Source organism: Engystomops pustulosus, chromosome 4 (assembly GCF_040894005.1).
Source record: "Engystomops pustulosus chromosome 4, aEngPut4.maternal, whole genome shotgun sequence".
NCBI lineage: Eukaryota > Metazoa > Chordata > Amphibia > Anura > Leptodactylidae > Engystomops > Engystomops pustulosus.
The window spans coordinates 166,929,766-166,957,271 of record NC_092414.1 but is presented as its reverse complement, the minus strand read 5'-3'; the positions used below and the strand labels follow the sequence as shown (position 1 = coordinate 166,957,271).

Genomic DNA, 27,506 nt, shown 5'->3' with positions numbered 1-27,506 from the left:
CTGTGAGCAATCAGGGGGGCAGTAAAAACATAAAAGAGGTCCCTCCTGGAGCTATGACTCACTTGACAAGTATTAAATTCTCCTAAATCGGCATAATTTGGTCTAAAATAAGCCAAAAAGAGGTGGCATAAGGAGAAGAAACAATTCCCTGTAGCAGATAAAATATATGAAAACTTTCCCCCCTAAAAAGAGGAGCGAGAGTTGCAGTTTTTAGATAAAAAAAATCTATATTATTGGACTTAACTCTTCTTGACTTTATTTTACATAATTGGAGTATCCTTGTCTTGTCCAGTGTAACAACTAGGGGGAGACACCAGATTCAGGAACCTCCCATACTGAAATCCCTTTCACACAGCGCGGCAGAAATCATCAGAGCTTGGTCAGTAAAGAACAGACGATTTTCCAGTCTCCTGGAAGAGTTTTATCCATTTTTACAGTGATTTTCAGGGACTAATGAATTGGCGCACAGACTGAAAGGTTTAGTCAAGAGTTTTGGAAAACACCAATATTAAGGCACCAACAATTAATAAATTCAGGTGCAAGCAGCGCAGAGAGGAAAACAAGAAAAAAAAACACTGCCTTTTTCCATTCAAAGGGCCATAATAAATGACCCCCAATGTGTTTTTGATGCGTCCCCATAGACTTGTATTGTGCATCTTTTGTGCACGTCAATAGTAAAAGTTCATGTGCCAGTAATCCAGTAAAATTGACATTCAGCAGGAGAAAATTGAAGGGATTGGCCATGGTTCTGACTAATCAACTTTTTCGAACAATTAAGATGCCACTTGACAAGTGATGCTTATTAAAAATAGGGCAACAGACTAATGTAACAATTTATACAGAAGATTTTTACTTGGGTTCTTCTGTGATTTGGATAGTATGGGATTTCAGGATGTATTGGGGCAAGAGCATAGATCATCAGTATACACTGTCCATGGTGTCTTACAGGGTCGGCTCCAAGTTTCAGTAGGCCCCTGGGCGACAGAGCCTTAGTGGGCCCCTTTACAGTAAAATCATGTGGCAGCATTAAAAATTCAGAAACTAAAACAGTCTATTCCCTAACATATTCCCTAGTTTATCATCCCAAACAGCCCCCTCATGGTTATTTTATATACAGCCCCCTTCACCCCCTATGGATTCATTAGATATAGCCCCCCTCACTCCCATGGATTCCTTCTGTGGGCCCCCCCCCCAGCAGCTCTGGGCCCCAGCACTTGCCCAGGTATGCCCAGTGCTGGCGCCAGGCCCTGATGTCTTATTAAGATAAAAATGTTAAAATAAATGTATAGTAAGGCAACTAAAAAGAATCCACACTGCCCTCTAGTGGCATACAGAATATCCACAGTCTTTCTATAACAAGGCTGCAATTCATGCTACCTACAGTGGTTAATCTAGGAAAAATGTATGTAATGTATCCAAAAAAAATGTACGGATTAAGAACAGAAAAATCTTTCAGATGAGAATACAGAAGAGTTTTCAGAACTGGCAGGCTGGCTCCCAAAGGTAACCCCAACTATGTCGGCAATCCTGAAGTTTCAATCTGTTTGGCATCTATCAACAAATTTTGGATACTGAGTATCAAAACTGGTCTTAGATAAATAATAGTTTGTTTGTGCCGTCACAACGTACATCTGTAAGACTGGTGTGCAATGTATACAAAGAAAAAAGTGGGATAGATGGAGACCTTCCAGTCCACAAACATAAATTCATACCTGGACCAGGGGGCTGCGGGGGTCGGCACACTTATGAACGTGCTTTATTAGGTTTGTCGATTACTGGCATTACCATAGCCTCAGACATTCATACCACACCGGCCAACACAATGTGCGCATACTAATGTGATAAAACGACTATTTATGTGAACATATAGCCTCTTATGTTTCATGACAGGGCAAAGTGAAGACAAAATATACAGAAATCCAAGCACTTCATTGCCCGACCATAGCGGCCTATAGGTTCCAGCTGTACAAACAGCAGCATCTCTTTACTGCTCCGCAGGGCCATATAAAATCTATGGACACTTCCAGCTAAACAGCTGTAAAACGATTACTAAGGAAAGGAAAGTAGATCACACTCTGAAACTTTAAAGGGATTGTCCAGGTAATTGAAAAGAGAGAGAGTTTTTTTTTTGGGTAGATTCTGAAATAGTGGCATGTATTACATTATGCTGCAAAATTTGTTGATAGTCTTCATACTTCATAATGCCATGCACATGGTCACACAGTCCAGTGCCAGAGGGAGCAAAGCAACCCCAAAACATCAGAGAACTTCCGCCATTTTTGACTGTAGGGAGAGTGCTTTTCTTTGAAGGACTCTTTTTTCTCCTATAAACTTGTTGATGCCTTTTCCCAAAAATGTTTTAAGCTTTCTCAGGTAAGTTTTGGCAAACTCCAGCCTGGCTTTTTTATGTTTCCGTGTAAGAAGTGGGGTCTTCCTGGGTATCCCACCATACAGTCCCTTTTCATTCAGATGCCTATGGATAGTAGGGGTTGACACTGTTGTACCCTCGGACTGCAGGGCAGCTGGAACTTGTTTGGACGTTAGTCGAGGTTCTTTATCCACCATCCGCACAATCTTGCCCTGAAATCTCTCATCAATTTTTCTTTTCCGTCCACATCTAGGGAGGTTACAGTGCCATGGGCTTTACGCTTCTTGATGACACTGCGCACGGTAGACACAGGAACATTCAGGTCTTTGGAGATAGATTTGTAGCCTTGAGATTGTTCATGATTCCTCACAATTTTGATTCTCAAATCCTCAGACAGTTCTTTGGTCTTCTTTCTTTTCTCCATGCCCAATGTGGTAACACAAGGACACAGGACAGAGGTTGAGTCAACTTGAATCCATTTCATCTGGCTGCAAGTGTGATTTAGTTATTGCCCCCACCTGTTAGGTGCCACAGGTAAGTTACAGGTGCTGCTAATTACACAAATTAGAGAAGCATCACATGATTTTTCAAAGAGTTCCAATACTTTTGTCCACCCCCTTTTTTATGTTTGGTGTGGAATTATATCCAATTTGGCTTTTTGACAATCATTTTTGTGGTTTTTCCATTGAAGACAAATTAAATGAAGATAATAATACCAAAGAATTTGTGATTGCAATCTTTTTTTGGAAATGTATATGGACTATGTCCGTTACTGCAGCTCATCCATATTTAGTGAAATTGGCTGAGTAGCAGTACTATGTACATCCTATAGAAAATAAGGCTTATAGGATACAGTGGACCCTTTAGTTATTAAAAAATACCAAAAAGAACCATAGCTGCAGAAACACTTTTTCTATCTAAAATTAATTTTCTTTATTAAAAGTAATTACACATATTATACACTCACCGGCCACTTTATTAGGTACACCTGTCCAACTTCTCATTAACACTTAATTTTTAATCAGCCAATCACATGGTCAAGACAATCTCCTGCAGTTCAAACCGAGCATCAGTATGGGGAAGAAAGGTGATTTGAGGCCTTTGAACGTGGCATGGTTGTTGGTGCCAGAAGGGCTGGTCTGAGTATTTCAGAAACTGCTGATCTACTGGGATTTTCACGCACAACCATCTCTAGGGTTTACAGAGAATGGTCCGAAAAAGAAAAAACATCCATTGAGCGGCAGTTCTGTGGGCGGAAATGCCTTGTTGATGCCAGAGGTCATAGGAGAATGGGCAGACTGGTTCGAGCTGATAGAAAGGCAACAGTGACTCAAATCGCCACCCGTTACAACCAAGGTAGGCAGAAGAGCATCTCTGAACGCACAGTACGTCGAACTTTGAGGCAGATGGGCTACAGCAGCAGAAGACTACACCGGCTGCCACTCCTTTCAGCTAAGAACAGGAAACTGAGGCTACAATTTGCACAAGCTCATCGAAATTGGACAGTAGAAGATTGAAAAAACGTTGCCTGGTCTGATGAGTCTCGATTTCTGCTGCGACATTTGGATGGTAGGGTCAGAATTTGGCGTCAACAACATGAAAGCATGGATCCATCCTGCCTTGTATCAACGGTTCAGACTGGTGGTGATGGTGTCATGGTGTGGGGAATATTTTCTTGGCACTCTTTGGGCCCCTTGGTACCAATTGAGCATCGTTGCAATGCCACAGCCTACCTGAGTATTGTTGCTGACCATGTCCATCCCTTTAAGACCACAATGTACCCAACATTTGACGGCTAATTTCAGCAGGATAATGCGCCATGTCATAAAGCTGGAATCATCTCAGACTGGTTTCTTGAACATGACAATGAGTTCATGGTACTCAAATGGCCTCCACAGTCACCAGATCTCAATCCAATAGAGCATCTTTGGGATGTGGTGGAACGAGAGATTCGCATCATGGATCTGCAGCCGACAAATCTGCGGCAACTGTGTGATGCCATCATGTCAATATGGACCAAAATCTCTGAGGAATGCTTTCCGCACCTTGTTCAATCTATGCCACGAGGAATTGAGGCAGTTCTGAAGGCAAAAGGGGGTCCAACCCGTTACTAGCATGGTGTACCTAATAAAGTGGCCGGTGAGTGTACATATACATCCCTCAAAAGGGAAAATCCAGTACAGTATATAGGGGACACAGTTGTACCTTCGGACTGCAGGGCAGCTTGAACCCTATATACTGCACTAATAAAATATAACTTTTATTAAATGATGTGTTAAAACTGAAGTACCACAGGGAAAAAAATAATGTGATTTTAGAAGAACCAGTGTGATACCTTTTTCCTTGTGCTTGCTAAATCGCCTGCACAGATAACAAAACTAGCTTAATTGCAGAACCTCAGTGCTACCAGCTGAACGTGCTATGACTGGCCACTGCAGGAGGCTATAGGCAGGGTCGGCTCTAGGTTTCAGGAGGCCCCTGGGAGACAGAGCCTCAGTCGGCCCCTTTGCAGTGAACTCACGTGGCGGCATTAAACATTCAGTCTCCTGTTCCCTAAAATATTCTCCCCCTCATGGTTATTTTATATAAGCCCCACCTCACATCCTATGGATTCATTAGATACAGCCCTCCTCACCCCCATGGATTCCTTACGCACAACCTTATGTGGGCCCCCCCCAGCAGCTCTGGGCCCTGACACTTGCCCAGGTGTGCCCGGTGCTGGCGCCAGCCCTGGCTATAGGGCAGTGATGGCTAACCTATGGCACTGGTGCCAGAGGTGGCACTCAGAGCCCTTTCTGTGGGCACTCAGGCCATCACCAGAGATGACTCCAGGTATCTTCCTGCAGTCCCAGACAGCCCAGGACTTGCTGTGCACAGAGCTATTTTAAAGTGACAGCTGTACCTTGGACTACTTTCTGCTTTATTGATGTCCTGAGGGTGCTGGTATCAATGAAAACTGTGACAGAGAAGGGAGTATAAATCACAAATTAAATTCCTGTGTTGCAATAAATAAGTGGGCCTCGGTTGTAGATTGGGCACTCAGTCTCTAAAAGGTTTGCCATCACTGCTATAGGGTATCTTTACACTGTCAATAATTTCATACCATCTATTAGTTTTCTTACTTTGAGTATCTATTCTGATACATTGCATTGTAAGATATGAAATAGTATAGGATAAGGGGTAGGGGGCACTACCTGTATAAAGACCTGTCAATCAATCAATCAATCAATCACTATAAGCAAATAGAACCTGCTAATAATTTCTTTTGAACAGCACTGGTTGCCTTTGTGAACAATGGGCTAATGAGCATTCTTCTTGCGTCCGAGGGTTCCTCACCTCCTGAGATCTGTGCCACGTCACTGGCCCATGGGTACCCAGTAGGATCTCAGTGTGAGGATCCTATGAATGAATGGTAGCTGAGCTCAGGTGTTGAGAGTGGGTATCCTCTATATGTATGGCAGGAGCTGAGTGCAGGGATCCTATGTATGGATGGAAGGAGCTGAGTGTGAGGATCCTATGTATGTATGTATGTATGGATGGCAGGAGCGGAGTGCTGGGATCCTATGTATGGCAGGAGCTGAGTGCAGGGATCCTATGTATGTATGGTAGGAGCGGAGTGTTGGGGTCCTATGTATGTATGGATGGATGGTAGGAGCTGAGTGCTGGGATCCTATGTATGGATGGTAGGAGCTGAGTGCAGGGATCCTATGTATGGATGGTAGGAGCTGAGTGCTGGGATCCTATGTATGGACGGTTGGAGCTGAGTGCTGGGATGCTATGTATGGATGGCAGGAGCGGAGTGATGGGGTCCTATGTATGTATGCATGGTTGGAGCTGAGTGCTGGGGTACTATGTATGTATGGATGGTTGGTTGGAGCTGAGTGCTGGGATCCTATGTATGGATGGTAGGAGTGGAGTGCTGGGGTCCTATGTATGAATGGAAGGAGCTGAGTGCTGGGATCCTATGTATGGATGGAAGGAGCTGAGTGCTGGGATCCTATGTATGTATGGATGGTAGGAGCTGAGTGCTGGGGTCCTATGTATGGATTGATGGTAGGAGCTGAGTGCTGGGATCCTATGTATGGATGGTAGGAGCTGAGTGCTGGGATCCTATGTATGGATGGCAGGAGCGGAGTGCTGGGGTCCTATGTATGTATGGATGGTTGGAGCGGAGTGCTGGGGTCCTATGTATGGATGGTAGGAGCTGAGTGCTGGGATCCTATGTATGGATGGCAGGAGCTGAGTGCAGGGATCCTATGTATGGATGGAAGGAGCTGAGTGTGAGGATCCTATGTATGTATGTATGGATGGAAGGAGCTGAGTGCTGGGATCCTATGTATGTATGTATGGATGGTAGGAGCTGAGTGCTGGGATCCTATGTATGGATGGAAGGAGCTGAGTGCTGGGATCCTATGTATGTATGGATGGTAGGAGCTGAGTGCTGGGATCCTATGTATGGATGGAGGAGCGGAGTGCTGGGGTCCTATGTATGGATGGCAGGAGCGGAGTGCTGGGATCCTATGTATGGATGGCAGGAGCGGAGTGCTGGGATCCTATGTATGGATGGTAGGAGCTGAGTGCTGGGATCCTATGTATGGATGGAAGGAGCTGAGTGCTGGGATCCTATGTATGGATGGTAGGAGCTGAGTGCTGGGGTCCTATGTATGGATGGCAGGAGCGGAGTGCTGGGGTCCTATGTATGGATGGCAGGAGCGGAGTGCTGGGATCCTATGTATGGATGGAAGGAGCGGAGTGCTGGGATCCTATGTATGGATGGAAGGAGCTGAGTGCTGGGATCCTATGTATGGATGGTAGGAGCTGAGTGCTGGGATCCTATGTATGGATGGAAGGAGCTGAGTGCTGGGATCCTATGTATGGATGGTAGGAGCTGAGTGCTGGGGTCCTATGTATGGATGGCAGGAGCGGAGTGCTGGGGTCCTATGTATGGATGGCAGGAGCGGAGTGCTGGGATCCTATGTATGGATGGAAGGAGCGGAGTGCTGGGATCCTATGTATGGATGGAAGGAGCTGAGTGCTGGGATCCTATGTATGGATGGTAGGAGCTGAGTGCTGGGATCCTATGTATGGATGGTAGGAGCTGAGTGCTGGGATCCTATGTATGGATGGAAGGAGCTGAGTGCTGGGATCCTATGTATGGATGGTAGGAGCTGAGTGCTGGGGTCCTATGTATGGATGGCAGGAGCGGAGTGCTGGGATCCTATGTATGGATGGAAGGAGCGGAGTGCTGGGATCCTATGTATGGATGGAAGGAGTGGAGTGCTGGGATCCTATGTATGGATGGAAGGAGTGGAGTGCTGGGATCCTATGTATGGATGGAAGGAGCTGAGTGCTGGGATCCTATGTATGGATGGAAGGAGCTGAGTGCTGGGATCCTATGTATGGATGGAAGGAGCTGAGTGCTGGGGTCCTATGTATGGATGGTAGGAGCTGAGTGCTGGGGTCCTATGTATGTATGGTAGGAGCTGAGTGCTGGGGTCCTATGTATGGATGGCAGGAGCGGAGTGCTGGGGTCCTATGTATGGATGGCAGGAGCGGAGTGCTGGGATCCTATGTATGGATGGAAGGAGCGGAGTGCTGGGATCCTATGTATGGATGGAAGGAGCTGAGTGCTGGGATCCTATGTATGGATGGTAGGAGCTGAGTGCTGGGATCCTATGTATGGATGGTAGGAGCTGAGTGCTGGGATCCTATGTATGGATGGAAGGAGCTGAGTGCTGGGATCCTATGTATGGATGGTAGGAGCTGAGTGCTGGGGTCCTATGTATGGATGGCAGGAGCGGAGTGCTGGGGTCCTATGTATGGATGGCAGGAGCGGAGTGCTGGGATCCTATGTATGGATGGAAGGAGCGGAGTGCTGGGATCCTATGTATGGATGGAAGGAGCTGAGTGCTGGGATCCTATGTATGGATGGTAGGAGCTGAGTGCTGGGATCCTATGTATGGATGGTAGGAGCTGAGTGCTGGGATCCTATGTATGGATGGAAGGAGCTGAGTGCTGGGATCCTATGTATGGATGGTAGGAGCTGAGTGCTGGGGTCCTATGTATGGATGGCAGGAGCGGAGTGCTGGGATCCTATGTATGGATGGAAGGAGCGGAGTGCTGGGATCCTATGTATGGATGGAAGGAGTGGAGTGCTGGGATCCTATGTATGGATGGAAGGAGTGGAGTGCTGGGATCCTATGTATGGATGGAAGGAGCTGAGTGCTGGGATCCTATGTATGGATGGAAGGAGCTGAGTGCTGGGATCCTATGTATGGATGGAAGGAGCTGAGTGCTGGGGTCCTATGTATGGATGGTAGGAGCTGAGTGCTGGGGTCCTATGTATGTATGGTAGGAGTGGAGTGTGAGGATCCTATGTATGTATGTATGTATGGATGGCAGGAGCGGAGTGCTGGGATCCTATGTATGGCAGGAGCTGAGTGCAGGGATCCTATGTATGTATGGTAGGAGCGGAGTGTTGGGGTCCTATGTATGTATGGATGGATGGTAGGAGCTGAGTGCTGGGATCCTATGTATGGATGGTAGGAGCTGAGTGCAGGGATCCTATGTATGGATGGTAGGAGCTGAGTGCTGGGATCCTATGTATGGACGGTTGGAGCTGAGTGCTGGGATGCTATGTATGGATGGCAGGAGCGGAGTGATGGGGTCCTATGTATGTATGCATGGTTGGAGCTGAGTGCTGGGGTACTATGTATGTATGGATGGTTGGTTGGAGCTGAGTGCTGGGATCCTATGTATGGATGGTAGGAGTGGAGTGCTGGGGTCCTATGTATGGATGGAAGGAGCTGAGTGCTGGGATCCTATGTATGGATGGAAGGAGCTGAGTGCTGGGATCCTATGTATGTATGGATGGTAGGAGCTGAGTGCTGGGGTCCTATGTATGGATTGATGGTAGGAGCTGAGTGCTGGGATCCTATGTATGGATGGTAGGAGCTGAGTGCTGGGATCCTATGTATGGATGGCAGGAGCGGAGTGCTGGGGTCCTATGTATGTATGGATGGTTGGAGCGGAGTGCTGGGGTCCTATGTATGGATGGTAGGAGCTGAGTGCTGGGATCCTATGTATGGATGGCAGGAGCTGAGTGCAGGGATCCTATGTATGGATGGAAGGAGCTGAGTGTGAGGATCCTATGTATGTATGTATGGATGGAAGGAGCTGAGTGCTGGGATCCTATGTATGTATGTATGGATGGTAGGAGCTGAGTGCTGGGATCCTATGTATGGATGGAAGGAGCTGAGTGCTGGGATCCTATGTATGTATGGATGGTAGGAGCTGAGTGCTGGGATCCTATGTATGGATGGAGGAGCGGAGTGCTGGGGTCCTATGTATGGATGGCAGGAGCGGAGTGCTGGGATCCTATGTATGGATGGCAGGAGCGGAGTGCTGGGATCCTATGTATGGATGGTAGGAGCTGAGTGCTGGGATCCTATGTATGGATGGAAGGAGCTGAGTGCTGGGATCCTATGTATGGATGGTAGGAGCTGAGTGCTGGGGTCCTATGTATGGATGGCAGGAGCGGAGTGCTGGGGTCCTATGTATGGATGGCAGGAGCGGAGTGCTGGGATCCTATGTATGGATGGAAGGAGCGGAGTGCTGGGATCCTATGTATGGATGGAAGGAGCTGAGTGCTGGGATCCTATGTATGGATGGTAGGAGCTGAGTGCTGGGATCCTATGTATGGATGGTAGGAGCTGAGTGCTGGGATCCTATGTATGGATGGAAGGAGCTGAGTGCTGGGATCCTATGTATGGATGGTAGGAGCTGAGTGCTGGGGTCCTATGTATGGATGGCAGGAGCGGAGTGCTGGGGTCCTATGTATGGATGGCAGGAGCGGAGTGCTGGGATCCTATGTATGGATGGAAGGAGCGGAGTGCTGGGATCCTATGTATGGATGGAAGGAGCTGAGTGCTGGGATCCTATGTATGGATGGTAGGAGCTGAGTGCTGGGATCCTATGTATGGATGGTAGGAGCTGAGTGCTGGGATCCTATGTATGGATGGAAGGAGCTGAGTGCTGGGATCCTATGTATGGATGGTAGGAGCTGAGTGCTGGGGTCCTATGTATGGATGGCAGGAGCGGAGTGCTGGGATCCTATGTATGGATGGAAGGAGCGGAGTGCTGGGATCCTATGTATGGATGGAAGGAGTGGAGTGCTGGGATCCTATGTATGGATGGAAGGAGTGGAGTGCTGGGATCCTATGTATGGATGGAAGGAGCTGAGTGCTGGGATCCTATGTATGGATGGAAGGAGCTGAGTGCTGGGATCCTATGTATGGATGGAAGGAGCTGAGTGCTGGGGTCCTATGTATGGATGGTAGGAGCTGAGTGCTGGGGTCCTATGTATGTATGGTAGGAGTGGAGTGCTGGGATCCTATGTATGGATGGTAGGAGTGGAGTGCTGGGGCCCTATGTATGGATGGTAGGAGTGGAGTACTGGGGCCCTATGTATGGATGGTAGGAGTGCTGGGGTCCTATGTATGGTAGGAGCTGAGTGCTGGGATCCTATGTATGTATGGTAGGAGTGGAGTGCTGGGGCCCTATGTATGGATGGTAGGAGTGGAGTGCTGGGGTTCTATGTACGGATGGATGGTAGGAGCTGAGTGCTGGGATCCTATGTATGGATGGTTGGAGTGGAGTGCTGGGATCCTATGTATGTATGGTAGGAGTGGAGCGCTGGGGCCCTATGTATGGATGGTAGGAGTGGAGTGCTGGGGCCCTATGTATGGATGGTAGGAGTGGAGTGCTGGGGTCCTATGTACGGATGGATGGTAGGAGCTGAGTGCTGGGGTCCTATGTACGGATGGATGGTAGGAGCTGAGTGCTGGGGTCCTATGTACGGATGGATGGTAGGAGCTGAGTGCTGGGGTCCTATGTACGGATGGATGGTAGGAGCTGAGTGCTGGGGTCCTATGTACGGATGGATGGTAGGAGCTGAGTGCTGGGGTCCTATGTACGGATGGATGGTAGGAGCTGAGTGTGGGGTCCTATGTACGGATGGATGATAGGAGCTGAATGCTGGGGTCCTATGTACGAATGGATGGTAGGAGCTGAGTGCGGGGTCCTATGTACAGATGGATGATAGGAGCTTAGTGCGGGGTCCTATGTACGGATGGATGGTAGGAGCTGAGTGCGGGGTCCTATGTACGGATGGATGATAGGAGCTGAGTGCTGGGGTCCTATGTACGGATGGATGGTAGGAGCTGAGTGCGGGGTCCTATGTACAGATGGATGATAGGAGCTTAGTGCGGGGTCCTATGTACGGATGGATGGTAGGAGCTGAGTGCGGGGTCCTATGTACGGATGGATGATAGGAGCTGAGTGCTGGGGTCCTATGTACGGATGGATGGTAGGAGCTGAGTGCGGGGTCCTATGTACAGATGGATGATAGGAGCTTAGTGCGGGGTCCTATGTACGGATGGATGGTAGGAGCTTAGTGCGGGGATGCTTTCTATGTATAGTACTTTTTCTATGGTACCTAAGGAAAGGCCCTTATGCACAATTTCAGAATTGACTAAATGGTGTTAGACCTGAGCCACAAAGTTTAGGTCCAGAGGACCAGACACTGAACTTAATTGAGAAGTTGGTGTCTGGGTTCAGTTGAACCCCCTGCTGGTAACGCCCGGGGTCAAGGTCACAGTCTCTTTATGAATTCTCAACACAAACATTGAAGATGAAAGAAAAACGGCAAATCCCTGTAGAAGCAAAAGCAAATCTCTGCACCAGGATGGATGGAGGGGGTAAAGTTACATAATTAAACTGCAACCTCTGCACTTATTGGTGACAGGAAGGAACTTGTATGGAGCAATAGTTAAACATGGGATATACAGTGACAGGGAGGGCCGGTCACGTGGGGGGCATTTAGTGAAGTACTAGTGATGTATTGCAATGGCCTACAATCTAAGGATGTTCCCCAGATCTCTCCTGGCAGTTCCCCTGGACACACTAGAGATGCCCCTGCACTTTCCCTTCATACTGGATGCACTGTAACTGTAGTTTTGGTGTAATATTTCCTTACTGAAAGGTTAAACTGCTTAAAGGAAGACATGCATGTGCTAACCAATCACAGAGCAGCTTTTGTATTTAGAGAGAACTTTCAGAAACGAAAGCTGTGCTGTGATTGGTTGCTATGAGTAACCAGGACAGTTATTGCATGTACTGGGCCTTGTTACCCCAGGGATGTGTGTACACCTGATAACTGGGCAGTTTGGCTTCTTCACATGGTAAGGGGCAACCACTGGGGCAGATGCATCCATAGGGGCAGTTATTGGACTGTGTTCCCATATGACTGTGTGATATGTGATGTGTACAGACCCTGTATGGACCCTGATTCTCAAACCAAAGAAGACACAATAAATATACAAAACGCACTTCATTGGGAATTACATGGCCAAATCTTTATTTATAATCCCACCCCATGGCAGACCCCCGACTCACGAAGAGTCACCCCTCAGCACTCAGGAGAGGAAAAACCCCCTGTGGGGGAAACCTCTAGGGAAGCCATGGCTGAAGGGTCGCCCTTCCTCTGGGCTTAGAGGGTCACTGCCAATAAATATCTCTCACCCAATTTATAGAGGAATAATTTGGCTGATGTGGTGGTGGATGTCCCCTTCCTCCCTCGCAGCTCCAGGTCTGAGGCAGACAACCCCTTGAAGAGGATGGCGGCGCTGTGGTGATGAGTCCTGGGCTGATGGGGCGTCCCTGCTAGATCCTCCAAATTGCATCAAGGTAGGTATATTGTAGGTAGTCAAGCTCAAGGTCCAATGGCACAAAATGGCAGCGGGCACAGCAGCGCGCCAGATATTATGGAACCTTCAGTAATTATGACATCAGCACAACATCTGTGACCACTGAGGGCGTGTCTACACGTGTCATATTATGATGTCACACACAGGGAGGGATCTGAAGGATTAACCCTTTAATGGCTGAAAGTGTGTGGCCCACTGCTGTTTGACCTCTATATACTCTAATAAGAGAATAAAAGTATTTTTTCTAATAAAAAAAAAAAGTCATTTTTTTCCACATTCAAAAAATAAAATAGGATGGTTTCCAATCAACTTTCTGTCCAGTTGGTTTCCTAACAACAACAAAAAAAAAGTCATTTTTTTTGCAGATCCATTGACTGATGTATAAATAGACCCATAGGAAGCAACTGGTTGGTAGGCCATCCCAAAAAATTTAGGAGTTTTCACTTGACATTGTGGGGTTGGTGCTGATGACTTGGTTCCCAGTTTATATTTGGCTGCATAGTGTGATCCTTTACGTTTTATAAGAGTTGAGGAAATGTGGTCTTTTATAAAAAAAATTCTTAAAACAATTGATGCTTGAGAGACAGAGAAGATAACATTGGTATATTATTGTGAGAACTTTTTTATAAGTCACACGTTATTTGCTCTCTGCTGCCCTGCTTTTTCCATTCACTCTTCACAGTTTTCCTTCCACTTATTTAGGATAGCGAAAATTATTACAGGCAGTCCCCGGGTTACATACAAGATAGGTTCTTTAGGTTTGTACTTAAGTTGAATTTGTATGCAAGTCAGAACTGGTATATTTCAGAATTATAACAGCAGCCGAAAAAAAAAAAAAAATTGCATAAAGCATTCAGAAAGCTTCACCAGGGGTCAGAGGTCTGTCTCTGACTAGGGGTCATCTGCAAGTCAGGTGTCCATAAAAAGTTGGATGACCCAAAATATTGTAACATAATAGCCTGCCCTGCAAACTGTAAAAATAAAAAATAATCTAGGGCCAATACCTTAATAATTATGTATACATATACGTATTTTAACAATTATTCATCCATGACGGAAGGAACAAGACCTTATTCTTGAAATGATAGTTTATTGTTACAAAAGTACCTTATTAAAAGTATTCTCAGCTCTAATATGGTATATACATACAATCTACACATCTCACATATAAAAAAACACACGTATACATTTACATCCATCTTGTTCAGTTATTTACACACGTTCATATTATCTGTAGTAAAACAAAAAAATATAAGCTTTATACAGAGGATACACAAACCTCTTCAAAAAGGAGGGTGCTATTCCCCATGTGCTGGAGACCGCAGTCTTGTCACAAGTAATTGTATTTTTTTCACATGTTCTGTGCATTTTAGCTTCCATTGTATCACTACTGAGTCTAGGGGATGGTCCCATGAGGTCAAGTTATAAGCTTTTTCCGGGTGTAGGTTCGACTTATGGTGCGCTTTCCAGGTACATTGCTGAACGGAGAGTCTTCTGTGCCGGGAAGCTCATGTGCGGACCTTTTCATTTCTGGGGTGTTACTTTGGGATTCACATTCTGTAAGAAAAAACAAGAGTGAGATGGGAAATGTCATATTTTATGTGATTAGCGCAGCTGCGCAAGGAGTCTGATGCACTTGTAGACGGCCGACAGAATATCAGTGAAGGGGGTGGGTGCATATTTCATCTGGAGGCCTGAGTGCCTCCAGCTCATTTGCATATTCTTATAAAGTATTTTATTCCGAGGAGAAGACGTGCTGGGACACAATAGAAGGGCTCCCACTTAACCCCTAAGGCAGTGGTGGCAAACCTATGGCACGGGTGCCAGAGTTGGCACTCAGAGCCATCTGTGTGGGCACCGAGGCCATCTCCAAAGAGGACGCAAGGTATCCTCATGGATTCCCAGACAGCTCAGGACCTGCTGCGCTCAGTGGTGCCTGAGACTACAGGAGGAATGGGAAGGTGTGGGCAGATCTGCATTATCATTTTAGCTCCTGCTCTAGGCCTGAAAATTCTTCCTATTGAAGGGAACCAGATTTTGTCGCTCCCTTCTACTGTATTGGAGTTCTCAGGATACTGGTACGATCGAAAGCTACGACAGAGAAGGGAGCAAGAAGTTACTTCGTAAATTGCCATGTTAACACTTTGCGAGAAATAAGTGGGGTTTGGTTGTAGTTTCGCCACTCAGTCTATAAAAGGTTCGCTCTCACTGCCCTAGACCAGTGATGGCGAACCTTTTAGAGACCGGGTGCCCAAACTACAACCAAAACCGGGTGCCAACATGACAATTTAAACAGTAACTTTTTGCTCCTGTTGTTCCTGTGTCCCCTGAGGACACCAAAACAGTTGAAAGCAGGAGGGTAAATTCAGGTATCATTGTAGCTCCTCTCCAGGGTCTCTCTGTACAGAAAGAATCGTCGGGCCAGCAGTAAGACCTCCAAAAATATTCTGGATCTGTTCACACCTTCTTACGCCTCTTGCAGTTCCAATCAGTCAAGGATACGTTACCTTAAAAGAGTGCCGAGACCTGCATCTCAATTGTCTAAGACTGCAGGAAGATTCAAGTCCTGTTAGGCTGTTACTTCAGGACAAAGTTCACCAGCGTGCCCACAAAAAGGTCTCCGAGTGCCACCTCCGGCACCCGTGCCATAGGTTCGCCATCCCATCACTGGTCTAGGGACTATTTTTAACAAGTTTTCTGGGATCTTTAACCCCTATGCGCACCAGGACGTTATAGTACATCCCGGCAGGTAGATACTTCCCGCACCGGCTCACCTTCTGGGTCTGACTGTAAACTGTCTGCGCATGCGTCTGCATGCTCAGACATTCACTGTAGAGAAGTGTAAACTAAGTATTGTAAAGCAGCATATTGGACTTTCAAGTTCAAGTTTATAAAAGTACCCGTATATACTGGAGTATAAGCCGACTCAAGCATAAGCCGAGGCCCCTAATTTTACCACAGAAACCTGGGAAAACCTATGGACTCGAGTATTAGCCAACTGTGGGAAATGCATTGGTCACAGCCCCCCAGTACATAGCCTTCCAGCCCATATCCGCCAGTATATAGCCAGCCCCCTTCCCCAGTATATAGCCAGCAGAGGGGAATACCGGAAAGGTGAGATTTGATATTTTCTTTAACTCGAGTATAAGCCGAGTTTGGGGTTTCAGCACAATTTTTTGTGCTGAAAAACTAGGCTTATACTCGAGTATATATGGTAATAAAAGTTAAAAACACAAAAATTTAAACATAAGAAAAAATAAATAAATATACAGAAAACCCCCTACGTATATTTGGTATTGCCACGTCCATAACAATCTGAAAATAAAACAGACCAGCACGGTAAACGCCGAAAAAAGAATTTTTAATTAATACTTTATAAAAAATGCTCTAAAAAGTGATTTAAAAAATGATAAGCACTGTAAAATAAGACTATTAAAAAAAGAACAACTCTTTCCCAAAAATAAGCCCTTAACCAGATTCGGCAGCCAAAAAATAAAAAAAAGTTCTGCATATGAAAAGATGGTGATGCTAAAATGAACATTACTTTTTACTATGCAAATGAGGTATTTTTTTTTTTTTTTTTTAATTGTGGCGACCCATAGAATACAAATATACTTTTTTTATGGTATGATAAACGCCCAACCCCCCCCACCCCCCCCAAAAAAAAAAAACCTTCCAAAAAATTTATGATTTTCATTTCCTCCACCAACAAAGAGTTAATAAAATCTCACCAATTAGCTATAAATGCCCCAAAATTATGTAACAGAAAAGTGCATCTCTGGCAAAAAATAAGCCCCTTAAATCTCCTCCTATTCTATGCCGGCCGTGCGGCCACACAGCCGGTTACCACCACATATGGGGTATCAGTACTCAGGAGAAATTGGGTATCAAAAACTTTGTGGAGCCTTTTTTTCATTTAATCCATTTCAAATGTTTAATTTTTCATCCAAAATGAATGTATTGTCAAAAAATATTTCAATTTGTAGACCGCACCTCAGTTCTGTTGAAACCCCTAAAAAACTTAAAAGGGTTAAACAAACTTCTTAAAAGTGGTTTTTCATACGTTGAGGGGTGTAGTTTTCATAATGGGGCAATTTACGAGTCTCGCTATTATTTAGGCCTCTGTGTCAATTAAAAGTTGAGCAGCTCCATCTAAATACGGGTTTTTCCGATTTTTCCAAAAAAATGCGAAAAATGGCCCCAGATTCTGAGCCTCATAACATTCTAGTATAAATCTTATAAAACCATGGCAACATAAAGCAGACATTTGGGAAATGTAAGTGATTGAATTTATTTGGGTGCTATGAATATCTGCATCAAAAGTAGGGAATTTAGAACTTTGAAAATAAAGAATTTTTCAAAATTTTTGCCAAAATAGTGTTCCTAAAGGCCAAAATAGGCCGAGTCCTGTAGGGGTTAATAATGAAATATTAACCTTGTAAAACAGCCGGAGGCCCTCAGACTGATGCGCCCGCGTGCCTCTCAGCTTCCCCGACTTTTAAATTCCCCCACTACAAGCCGCCTCCTTCTCCGGCCAGGGAACCCCCCCCCCCCATTCCCTAGACAGAACAAGCAGTCTACTTAGGACAATCTACCATCAGCAATTTGGTGGTAGATGTCCTTTGAGGAAGATCAGCTACACAAATGTAGAACAATATTATGAAATGGTGCAGTGACATTTTTTGAATCCGTGAAAGAAAGAATTAAGAAACTTTCTCAACCATTCTCCATAGAAGATAGAAGAGAGCAGAATATTAAAGGGTTATTTTAGGTTTTAACAAAGAGCAATTACTATAGAACCTGTAGCATTTCTTAGTTCTCTAGGTTTGTGCTTACAGAAAGCCAATCCTGTGATGATTCCTTACAAGCTCCGATAATCACACTAGAAAGTAGGCGGCCATAGACATTACATGAATGCCCATCTACTGAAATAGGTTTCTACAATATGTCCAATCATATTGTTCAAAATGTCTGATGGCATAAACTCCATTGGTTCTCAATGGAAATAGGGGCATAAGCAGCCAAGTGTTCACACCAGACGATATATCTAAGGCCTCATGCACACAACCGTTATGAGGGCCATGATCTCGCCCGGGTGAGCACACGTTCATGTCCATGCGGCTAAAGGCGTATGCTTTTATTTAAACCAGATCTGAAGTGCACTCAGAGCAATTGGATGGAGTTTTTTATATATCAAAAAGAGAAGAAGATTCGAGAATTAAGCACACATGTAAAAACATACATGGGGCACTGAGCTATAGACTGCTGGTAGAACACTATAGGAATTATCAACCATTATATTATGGTACAGTGGGTGGGCTACACTTGGGAGCAGAGAAAGGAGAAAATAGATGAACCAATCAGTGAATCAGTTTCCTCACCTTTCTTTTTTCTCTTGGATGAAGGGGTTTTCCCTTGAAACAGCATAGGTGACCTTGTCAGGGCCAAAAGACCACTTGTAGACAAAGAATTCTTCAGCACTTTATTTGGTGGGGTGAAGGCTAAAAAGAAGAAATACAATTCAAGCCAATTGTAAAATCTGAACTAAAAAAATTGTAGAATACTAACAGAGCGAGGAGTTACCTGAAATATTGAAGACTTCATCATCACAAGAACTTGGCTGTGAGCAGCTCACATCTGATGAGAGCGTTTGACTAGAAGAGGCTACACATTCTTCTGTATCCTCAAAGACGTCACTCAATATGCAGGATCGTTTAGAAATTGGTTCGTCTTTTGTGGGAGACAAGAAATCAAAGCATCTCTTTCTAGATTGAAAGGACATTGCCCCAATCTCGGTTTTACCTTGCCATTCCAAGACTGGGGACTGCTCAAGAAGCTTGGAAACTCCTTCTACCATGAGGTCCCTGAATGGGGAGGCCTTATCCCCTTCATGTTCTGGAGCGCCTTCCTCTCCTGGAGCACAGTCCTGATTCTTCTCTTGTCTAAGAATAGAAGTAGGTTTGACAGGAAAGGCTTTCTTCTTGCGGGGCCAGTTATTGATGACATCGCTGCCATTTTTATCCTTGTATTTTGGGGATGGAGTCCATGGACTTACAGCCTCTGCTTGTGATGGAGAGGCAGTGCTAGAGGAGCATCTTTTTGGTGTGTAAGTTTGGCAGATTAATGTCTGCAGTCCACTTTTTCCAGGTGTATTATGGGAAGATCGTAGACAAGGAGATGCACAAGTAGGTTCCAGCTTCATAGCATGCTTATTGCACCAAGTTTCTCCAAAAGGACTTTCGTTTCCTTTTTTACCACGAGGTCCTCTAGGGGAGTCAGTAGATTTTGGCATTATGTCCATATCAATATGAGAACTGGAGTCTGTTCTTTTAAAGCGAAGCTTGGGTAATCCAGATGCTTGCATCTCAAGTTCAACTTCATAAACAGGAGGAGGATTGGGTTTCTTCTGACTTTTTGGAGTTGAAAATTTTGCAGGAATCTGCGGTGTTCCAAGACGTGCCTCAGCTTCTCTCTGCCTTCTGTCCACAGTACAGCGTAGCCCATATGGAGAGGAGCATGCTGAATCTCCCCCTCCCTTTGGGGTGGTTGGCAAGCGGTTTAATAACCCTGCATCAGAAGACTTCCTCTTAATCAAAAGCTTCATCTTCAGATCAGAACTTTCTGTGGGCACAACCACTGCTTCAGTGATGTCAATACTTTCATCAGTTTGAGAGGTGTTTACCAAAGACTCGGTCCCCGCTGAGCTCTCCAAGCAGGACATATCTAACCTTTCACACAAAACAATAGGTTCCCCTTTAGGAGACAATATACTGTATAATGGAGAGCTATTTCGACATGGAGACAAGACCTTAGCAGCCTCACAAATGTTTTTCAGAGCAGATGAAGAGGGAGAACCTAGTCTGTATGTATTTACACCTTCTTGAGAACAACTAGGTTTAACCTCTTTGAGGATGGATTTTCTTGGAGTTTCTAATGTAGGCTGACAAGGTGTCATGGAGAGGAGGTCTAAAGAGTCTGCAGCTTTTCTAGGAGAGAAAAGCTTTGCCTTTTTGGGTGTACATTCTACTGTAAGTGGTAGAGCAGATGCCCCAATTTTAGGTTGCTTTTTTGGCGTAGGCGTTTTGGACACTTTCTGGGGAGTGCGCAGCAAGTATCTTGTTGGTGTGATGCACTGTGTGTTTGGACTCTGCAGCCTAGGAGATTTGCGGGGTGTGCAGGACAGCTGCGTTACTTTGGCCGGGGTGCTGGTGTTCGCACTCTTCTTAGGAGTTTTCTGAGGACTTTTAAAAACAGAATCCCTAGTTCTGTCCATTCCCTCCTTCAGAGGCGTAAAAGGTTGCCTCATAGTTTTTAAAGGTGAAATTAACCTCATCACTGGTGAGACATTACTGTTAGGCGTTGTCTGAGCTAAACGCTCACTTCTTCTCTCAGATTTAGAAGGGGTCTTTTCTTCCATTTCAGGTGGAGAGAAAAGCCTTCCTAAGTTTTTTGCTGCACTTTTTTTCTCAACTGGCGTTTTGGAAGGAGTTTTCAATCTTTTAGGTGTAGATACTGGCGTGTGTGGTGTCCGGGGTGATCTCCGAAGCAATCTATGACTGTCAGGTGGTTGCTCACAACTTGAAAGAGTTTTCTGTATTTTCTTTGGTGTAAACTTCGGAGACTTTTCCAATACCTGAAAAATGAAAGTATAAAAACTGTATTGATTCTGAACTAAACATTAATTGAAAATTTTAGAGAACATTTTGTTAGTTATTAAAACCAGACAAACAGTCAAACATATATCCATTTTACTAATTTTTTAATTTTGTTTTATTTTCTATACGCGACTATGGTGGTGCCATCCTTCCTGAGCTCCTGATTATTTGTGCAAGACGTGCATTACTAAAGCAAGAGGAGTTGCATTTTTTTTTTAAACAGGGTGTTAAAAATATAAAATCCTTTACTCCATCTGTCTGGCACTTAGCATTGCACCACCACTCCTTATCTGTTGGTAAATCATGGTGGTGCCACACCAAAGCTGAATGTCTGTCTATAAAGCTGAATTCTCTGGCCTCCTGGATGACTCAATTTATGTTTTATTGTAATCTGACCAGGGATGTTAATGAGGAGACTTCTGAAAAGAGGTCTCCAGAAAGTACAAGAGTTTGTCTGTTGTGGAGCTTAGTAAGAAAAAACCTCCACAAAAATTCTTTAAAAACACACAAAAAAAATAAAATAAAAAATTAACAATATTTGATAACCAGTGCGTCAGTTCCAGGATAATTGTTCCGACAATACACCAAATTTCACAAACCTGGTAAAAATACGAACTTTCATAAAATGTTCAATTTAAATGGGAGAATCATGTAAAAAGAAGAGGTTACCTCACTGCTAGCAGGCTCCGCTTCTGACAGCAGTTTTCTTCTTGCACGCCGTGTTGGAGGACTACTGAGCCCCAAAACCTCCCCAAATAGTAGCCGCTTAGGGGTTTTAGCTTCAGACTGGGTTGTATTGCCTAAAAACAAAATAAATGTTGCATTGAACCCAGTAGATTTATCTGAAAGCACAAAAGGCCCCCCTGAAAAGTACATTACTGACCTGCACTTGGCCTTTGCTGGGACGCAGAGTGAACTCTCTCCAAATTACGAGATTTTGGCTGCGATGCATAGAAGGAAGAGGAGTTTCTCCTGGTAAATGCCAGCTGCTTAATGCGAGGGCTTCTCCGCAAGTCAAGCTCTAAGAAAATTAAAAGTTCAGATCATGTTAAAAAAAAGTTTAGAACCATATTTTGTTTTAGCATTTGTTTCTTATTTTACCTCCAGTATTAATCCCTCACCCAACCTGACAAAGCTGCATGCCGATGGCTGTACAAAACACAGAAGGAGATTCATTTAACAGTCTGGGATAGAATTCTGGAATAATTTGTGCCGAAAGACCTCTCCGAAATGCATTGCACCACATTTATTAAGTGTTTTAGGGAGCTTTTAGACACTTTGCCAAAAAGTAAAGCAAAAGGTGTGCGCAACAAAAATAATGCAGATGCCTCAATTTTTTGGAAGTGTTTTTTTTTTTTTAGGTAAATTGGACCAACTAATAGATGGTGCAAAGTATGACTGCAGAGCCCTAAACTACACCATATTATTCAGCATCAGATAGTGATACATCTGGAGCAGTACAAGACTGTTTAGTCCAACTCTGAACTGTCTTTGATATGTTTAACAAATCTGCAGTTAGCAATGTAGTGATGTTTAATAATGGTGCCCATGCACAATTTGCTTGTCAATGTCAATAAATACATTTGGATAGAACACATCAGCACCAAGTACAGGTGACAATGGCATGATTCTTTATATTGGATGTGCAGGTGTTTACGAAGAAGCCTCTGAAATGAAATGACTTAACATCTCTGTGGGTTATAGGTGAGCTTGGAGGAGCAGGATCTGTATGGTGGCTGTCCTACCTCTTAAATCCTTTTCTGGAGACTCTTCAACAACACTGATATCTGATGTAGACTCACTGTGCCTAAAAAAAATAATAAATAAGGCGTTAAACACATGCAATGCTTGGAATACAATTAACATTCCACTAGGAATCATACAACACAATCACAACAAAAAAAAAAGTTCAGTTTCCAATTACATGAGGATGTGCATTTCTAGCAATAACCTACGTGACTGCACAGGCAATTTAAAGCATGGTTCACAACCTCTTAAGCCATAGGCAGCTTCTACAATGTTTGGTATGAGTGTCAATTTCTAAAATATCATTCATGTACACAACTCACCGGCCTTTTATTTGCTTGTAGAGTAGCCGATTACATATCTGCTTGTGTGCTGGCGTTTCTGTCACTTTCTTTGTTAACAACTTGTAATGATCTGACAAATGAGAAAAACAGCAATGAATGGTTAGAAAAAAACCCTCTGCGCATGTGTATATGTGTATGACACACACACAGAATAGGCTGGAGATATATACATACATACATTTACATACATACATACATACACTCACCATCTGGTAAATCTAGTGACTAGTGACCAATTGAACAACGCTCTGCACGCATCAGCTTCATGGCTTTGATTTTGTACACAAGTGCCCCAGATGGACCCCATTTACACTTTAATACACTGACATGTTCTGCCCTGTTAAGAGTCTACTCCTGTATGATGACAAACAGGAATAGGAGGATCAAAGTGCGAAGAAGTCTTAAAATACACTGACAATTGGTAGGACTATTGAATTGGGTCGGATCGGAACATATTATATTGGGAGCTTGTTTGACAGTGGTCAAAAAATTTCACAGCAGGATATCTTTTTTTTTTTTTTTTTAATTGTAAATTTTACTAGAATAGAAACGGTGATTAATTATTCAAAGTTAAGGGTTTTCCGAAACCAAGTAAAAATAGTGAGGTGGCCAGGCACGAAGGTGCAAGAGCGGAGCTTCAGTGCCCCTGTAAACAAAGAGGGGCATGGCAAGGAGAAACCGTGGCGAGACAGAGAAGGAGAATTTCACTGCGGCGACGGAAGTTTCAGTACATAGTGGAGTAGGGAGGGGGTTTGCTCCTGCACAGTGTAACAGCCCGTGAGTCTGCAGCACATAGGGCAGTGATGGCGAACCTTTTAGCGGCCAAGTGCCCAAAAAGCAACCCAAAACCCCCCTTATTTATCGCGAGGTGCCTATCAAAATTTAAAGCAGTAACTTACTGCTCCCTGTTCTTCAACAACAGCAACACAGTAGAAAGGTGGAAAATTTGCATAATTCTAGCTTCTTTCCAGTGTCCCACAGAGAATCGTGGGGCCAGCAGGAGGTCCTCCAAAGATAATTCGGCCCTGTCTATTCATTCTCCCTTTCCTACAGTCCCAAGTAGCGAAGTAAGTATGAAAATATGACTGAAAGCAGCATCTTTTAAGTTGCTTGGAACTGTCTGGTGTGCTGGGGCGATGGCACGGGTGCCCACAGAAAGGGCTCCGAGTGCCACCTCTGGCACCTGTGCCATATGTTCGCCACCACTGACATAGTGGCTCTGGTAACATCCCTAGAGCACATGCGGCTCATTAGTAGAATTTTAATAGTAAATTTTAGGAGGAGGCCAAGGATAACAAATGTAAGATTACCACAGTCACACTGCATGGATCTATGAGTAAGTGTCCCTGGATTATCATGAAAGATGATGGTAGATTTCCTTTAAAGGAGCAATAAGACAACTAATAATGTGTCACCTTTAGTGTCATCATGACTCTTGCTACGCTTGTGCTTCAGACCCTCTACTGCTGATACTGAATGACTTCTTGGCATTTTACTGCCTTTCCTTGTAGGGGAGCGATTCTCTTGGACAAATAAGTTTCTTCTTACTTTGGTGGCTAAAAAAAAAATGAAAATAAAATAAAAAGGTGAATTGGTATGGTCAATACTCTAAACAGTGCAGGAAGTTAACCCCTTTTTTCACTGCCCACCTTTAAAAATCTATAAAACTTTTTCATGGACAGAGCTGCATGAGGACCTTCTTTACTACTTAGTGACATTATTATTCTTAGTCATGTACAGGGAAGCTGGATAAAAATGTCAAATGCGGCGAAATAACACATTTGAGTCACTACTTTCTTTAGGACCTTCACTGTGCGCTGCAAATGATACTTTAATCTTTGGTTCGGTTCAATAATGGTGATACTTTCAATACATTTTCACAAATTACAAAACAATACGTACAAAAAAAAAAATTTGTTTCGCCAGCTTCTGACCCCAATACCGTTTTCATACTTTGGTGTATGAAGCTGTGTGAGGTGTCATTATTTGCGAGATAACTTGGATGTTTTCATTGCTACCATGTTGAGGACTGTGCAACCTTTTGATAACGTTATTACATTTTTTTATGTTACGTAAAAAATAGTGTAAAAGTCGTGTTTCCGACATTTGGGAGCCAGTTTTCATTATAGGGTTCACTGACTGCAATAACAGTTTTTATTTTTGATAGATTGGGAATTTTGGGATGCTTGATTTTTACTGTTTAGTTTTATCAGTTCTAGGGAAAGTGGGGAGATTTTTAATATTTTATTATTATGATTTTTTTAAACTATTTTTAGACACTCTATACTACCCAAGATGGTCTAAGTGTTCCTACCGTATACTGCAATACTACTGTATTGCAGTATATGGCGTTTTTACATAGGATTCATTAAAAGGAGCCACAGGCTCATTGTAACAAATCTTCAGAAATCATGCAACCTCAGGTGTGATGAAGAGCCAAGGCCATCATGGCAACAGATTGCCACTTCCCGATTTAAAAGGTCATACCCCAAAACCCTCATATATGGTTTAGAAAATCCTTTTTTAGTATTCCCATGTGTTGAAAATCAACACCAAAGTCACATTCAAAAGAGCTGAATACTGTCCTGCTGTCTGGAGAGACACTGCTATCTAGAGCTCTTAAAGCCCCTACAAGCATAGCTTCTGGTGTCACACTTGTATGTGGTGTAGAACCAAAGATTTGGGAAATTATAGACATCGTTGGGAGTGGGAGATACAGATATTACAAATTATAAACATCAAACATGTTTTATTTTGCGTTTAGAGGTGAAGAAATCCCCCCTACCTTCACCGTCTTTATTGGTCTGCGCTGGTAGAGGCAACTTTAACTTCTCAACCAGCACAATGAGATTAGTGCTTGAGCTCTCCTGAAATAAAATCAAAAGGTATAATATCATTTCCATACAATGCAGTATAAACATAACGGGGCAGATTTATCAACGGTGTCTAAAATGTTAGTGCACAAGGCAGTCTTATTCTGCTTAAGATTTATTGCAATGTCTGATGCTGGATAATAAATCTGGTCTGATACAAGGCTGTCTAATCATACTTTGCTTATTTAACGCCAGAAAAATGCTCCAAAAAATAAGGAAACTGGAATATTTCAATAATCTTTACCACAAGCCCCATTTAAAGGGTACCAATCGCCAGGAATGTTATTTTTAGCTGGTGACAGGTTCCAATATACTATGCCATCAAGATTTGTCAGCATTCTTAAATCATTTCAGTAGTTTATACAAGTTTAATTCACATTATCTGGCTCTTCGTCAGCAGTGTGTGGCGAGTGAGGAGGGGCAGCTGCAGCCTGGGTCCATTTCCTCTCCTCCACGCTTATGTAACTTCCTCCCCTATTCCTGGCATGTGCATTGAGCAAGTAGGGGGATGACGTGGAGGAGAGGAAGAAATGAGACACAAAACCGGTAATTACTCACCGGTAATTGTGTTTCCTTGAACCACGACAGCACCCAACCAAAGAGAGAGAGGGATCCGCCTCCAGGGACAGGAAACCCAGACTTCAAATTTTGCGGTACGCCCCATCTCCTTCAGTGGATTACAGAGACTGTATGGGACTTAATGTTCTCGATTAATTCTGACCACCGTATCATTCAGTATCACTTTCAATGAGAGAATCTCACACCTCTGTGACACACACATAACGCTGAACACCCAAGTGTGAAAAGAATTTACAAGGGAGGGAATACCCAGGGTGCTGTCGTGGTTCAAGGAAACACAATTACCGGTGAGTAATTACCGGTTTCCCCCTCTCACCACGACAGCACCCAACCAGAGAGAATAACATAGATGAAATCTTTAGGGAGGGATAACCGAAGAAAGAACTCTTCGCCCAAAGGAAAGTTCCTGTGCACCTGCTACATTTAGCCTATAGTGCCTATAGAAAGTATGTGGAGAAGACCAGGTGGCAGCCTGACAAATCTGATTAACTGACACCTCTCTAAATTCTGCCCATGAGGAAGAAACTGCTCTAGTGGAATGGGCTTTTAGACCTTCTGGTATCGGCTGACCGGCTGCTACATAAGCAGAGCTAATAGCTTGCCTAATCCATCTAGCTATAACTACCGCTGAGGCCTTCTGCCCCCTATTCTTGCCACCAAAAAGAACAAAAAGACTATCAGATTTTCTCCAATCTCTAGTCCTATCCAAATAGAGCTCAATGGCCCTTTTAACATCTAATTTGTTAAACTCCCTTTCCCTATCCGTAGAAGGGTTACTGCAGAAGGATGGGAGCCTGATCTCCTGGGATCTATGGAATCTAGAGACTACCTTCGGTAAAAAGGCCGGGCCTGTCATCAGAACTACCCTGTCATCCAAGATCTTGAGAAAAGGTGCTCTACAAGATAGAGACGATATCTCTCCAACCCTACGGGCTGAAGTGATTGCTACCAAAAATACGACTTTAATGGTCAACCATTTTAGTGAACAAGACTCCAGGGGCTCAAAGGGGTCTTTTATCAGATAATTTAATACCAGAGTGAGGTCCCAAGGGGGCACCGTACATCTCCTAAAAGGGGTCATACGAGATGCCGCCTTTATGAACCGAGATATCCAGGGATGAGAGGCTAAAGGGGACTCAAACAGGGAGCTAAGGGCAGAAATCTGAACTTTAAGG

The 27,506-nt window shown here is 44.2% G+C and overlaps 1 protein-coding gene and 1 long non-coding RNA gene across 2 annotated transcripts in view; one reads left to right on the top strand and one right to left on the bottom strand.

Moving 5' to 3' along the window:
* The first annotated feature begins 12,520 nt into the window (after nucleotides 1–12,520).
* LOC140127619 (uncharacterized) overlaps nucleotides 12,521–27,506 on the top strand; it is a 29,954-nt gene continuing 14,968 nt past the window's right edge. Inside the window, exons 1-2 of the long non-coding RNA XR_011855031.1 lie at nucleotides 12,521–12,609; nucleotides 13,011–13,114. This is a non-coding gene — a long non-coding RNA (uncharacterized lncRNA). The remainder of the gene's footprint in view (nucleotides 12,610–13,010; nucleotides 13,115–27,506) is intronic.
* The window catches only part of TICRR (TOPBP1 interacting checkpoint and replication regulator), a 31,400-nt gene continuing 18,098 nt past the window's right edge, over nucleotides 14,205–27,506 (bottom strand). The window contains exons 14-22 of the mRNA XM_072148498.1: nucleotides 25,665–25,746; nucleotides 24,295–24,435; nucleotides 22,859–22,949; nucleotides 22,535–22,596; nucleotides 21,673–21,810; nucleotides 21,459–21,589; nucleotides 18,718–20,767; nucleotides 18,516–18,635; nucleotides 14,205–14,691 (exon numbers count right to left, since the gene is read on the bottom strand). Coding sequence (XP_072004599.1) covers nucleotides 14,552–14,691; nucleotides 18,516–18,635; nucleotides 18,718–20,767; nucleotides 21,459–21,589; nucleotides 21,673–21,810; nucleotides 22,535–22,596; nucleotides 22,859–22,949; nucleotides 24,295–24,435; nucleotides 25,665–25,746 — 2,955 coding nt within the window. The 3' untranslated portion in view covers nucleotides 14,205–14,551. The remainder of the gene's footprint in view (nucleotides 14,692–18,515; nucleotides 18,636–18,717; nucleotides 20,768–21,458; nucleotides 21,590–21,672; nucleotides 21,811–22,534; nucleotides 22,597–22,858; nucleotides 22,950–24,294; nucleotides 24,436–25,664; nucleotides 25,747–27,506) is intronic.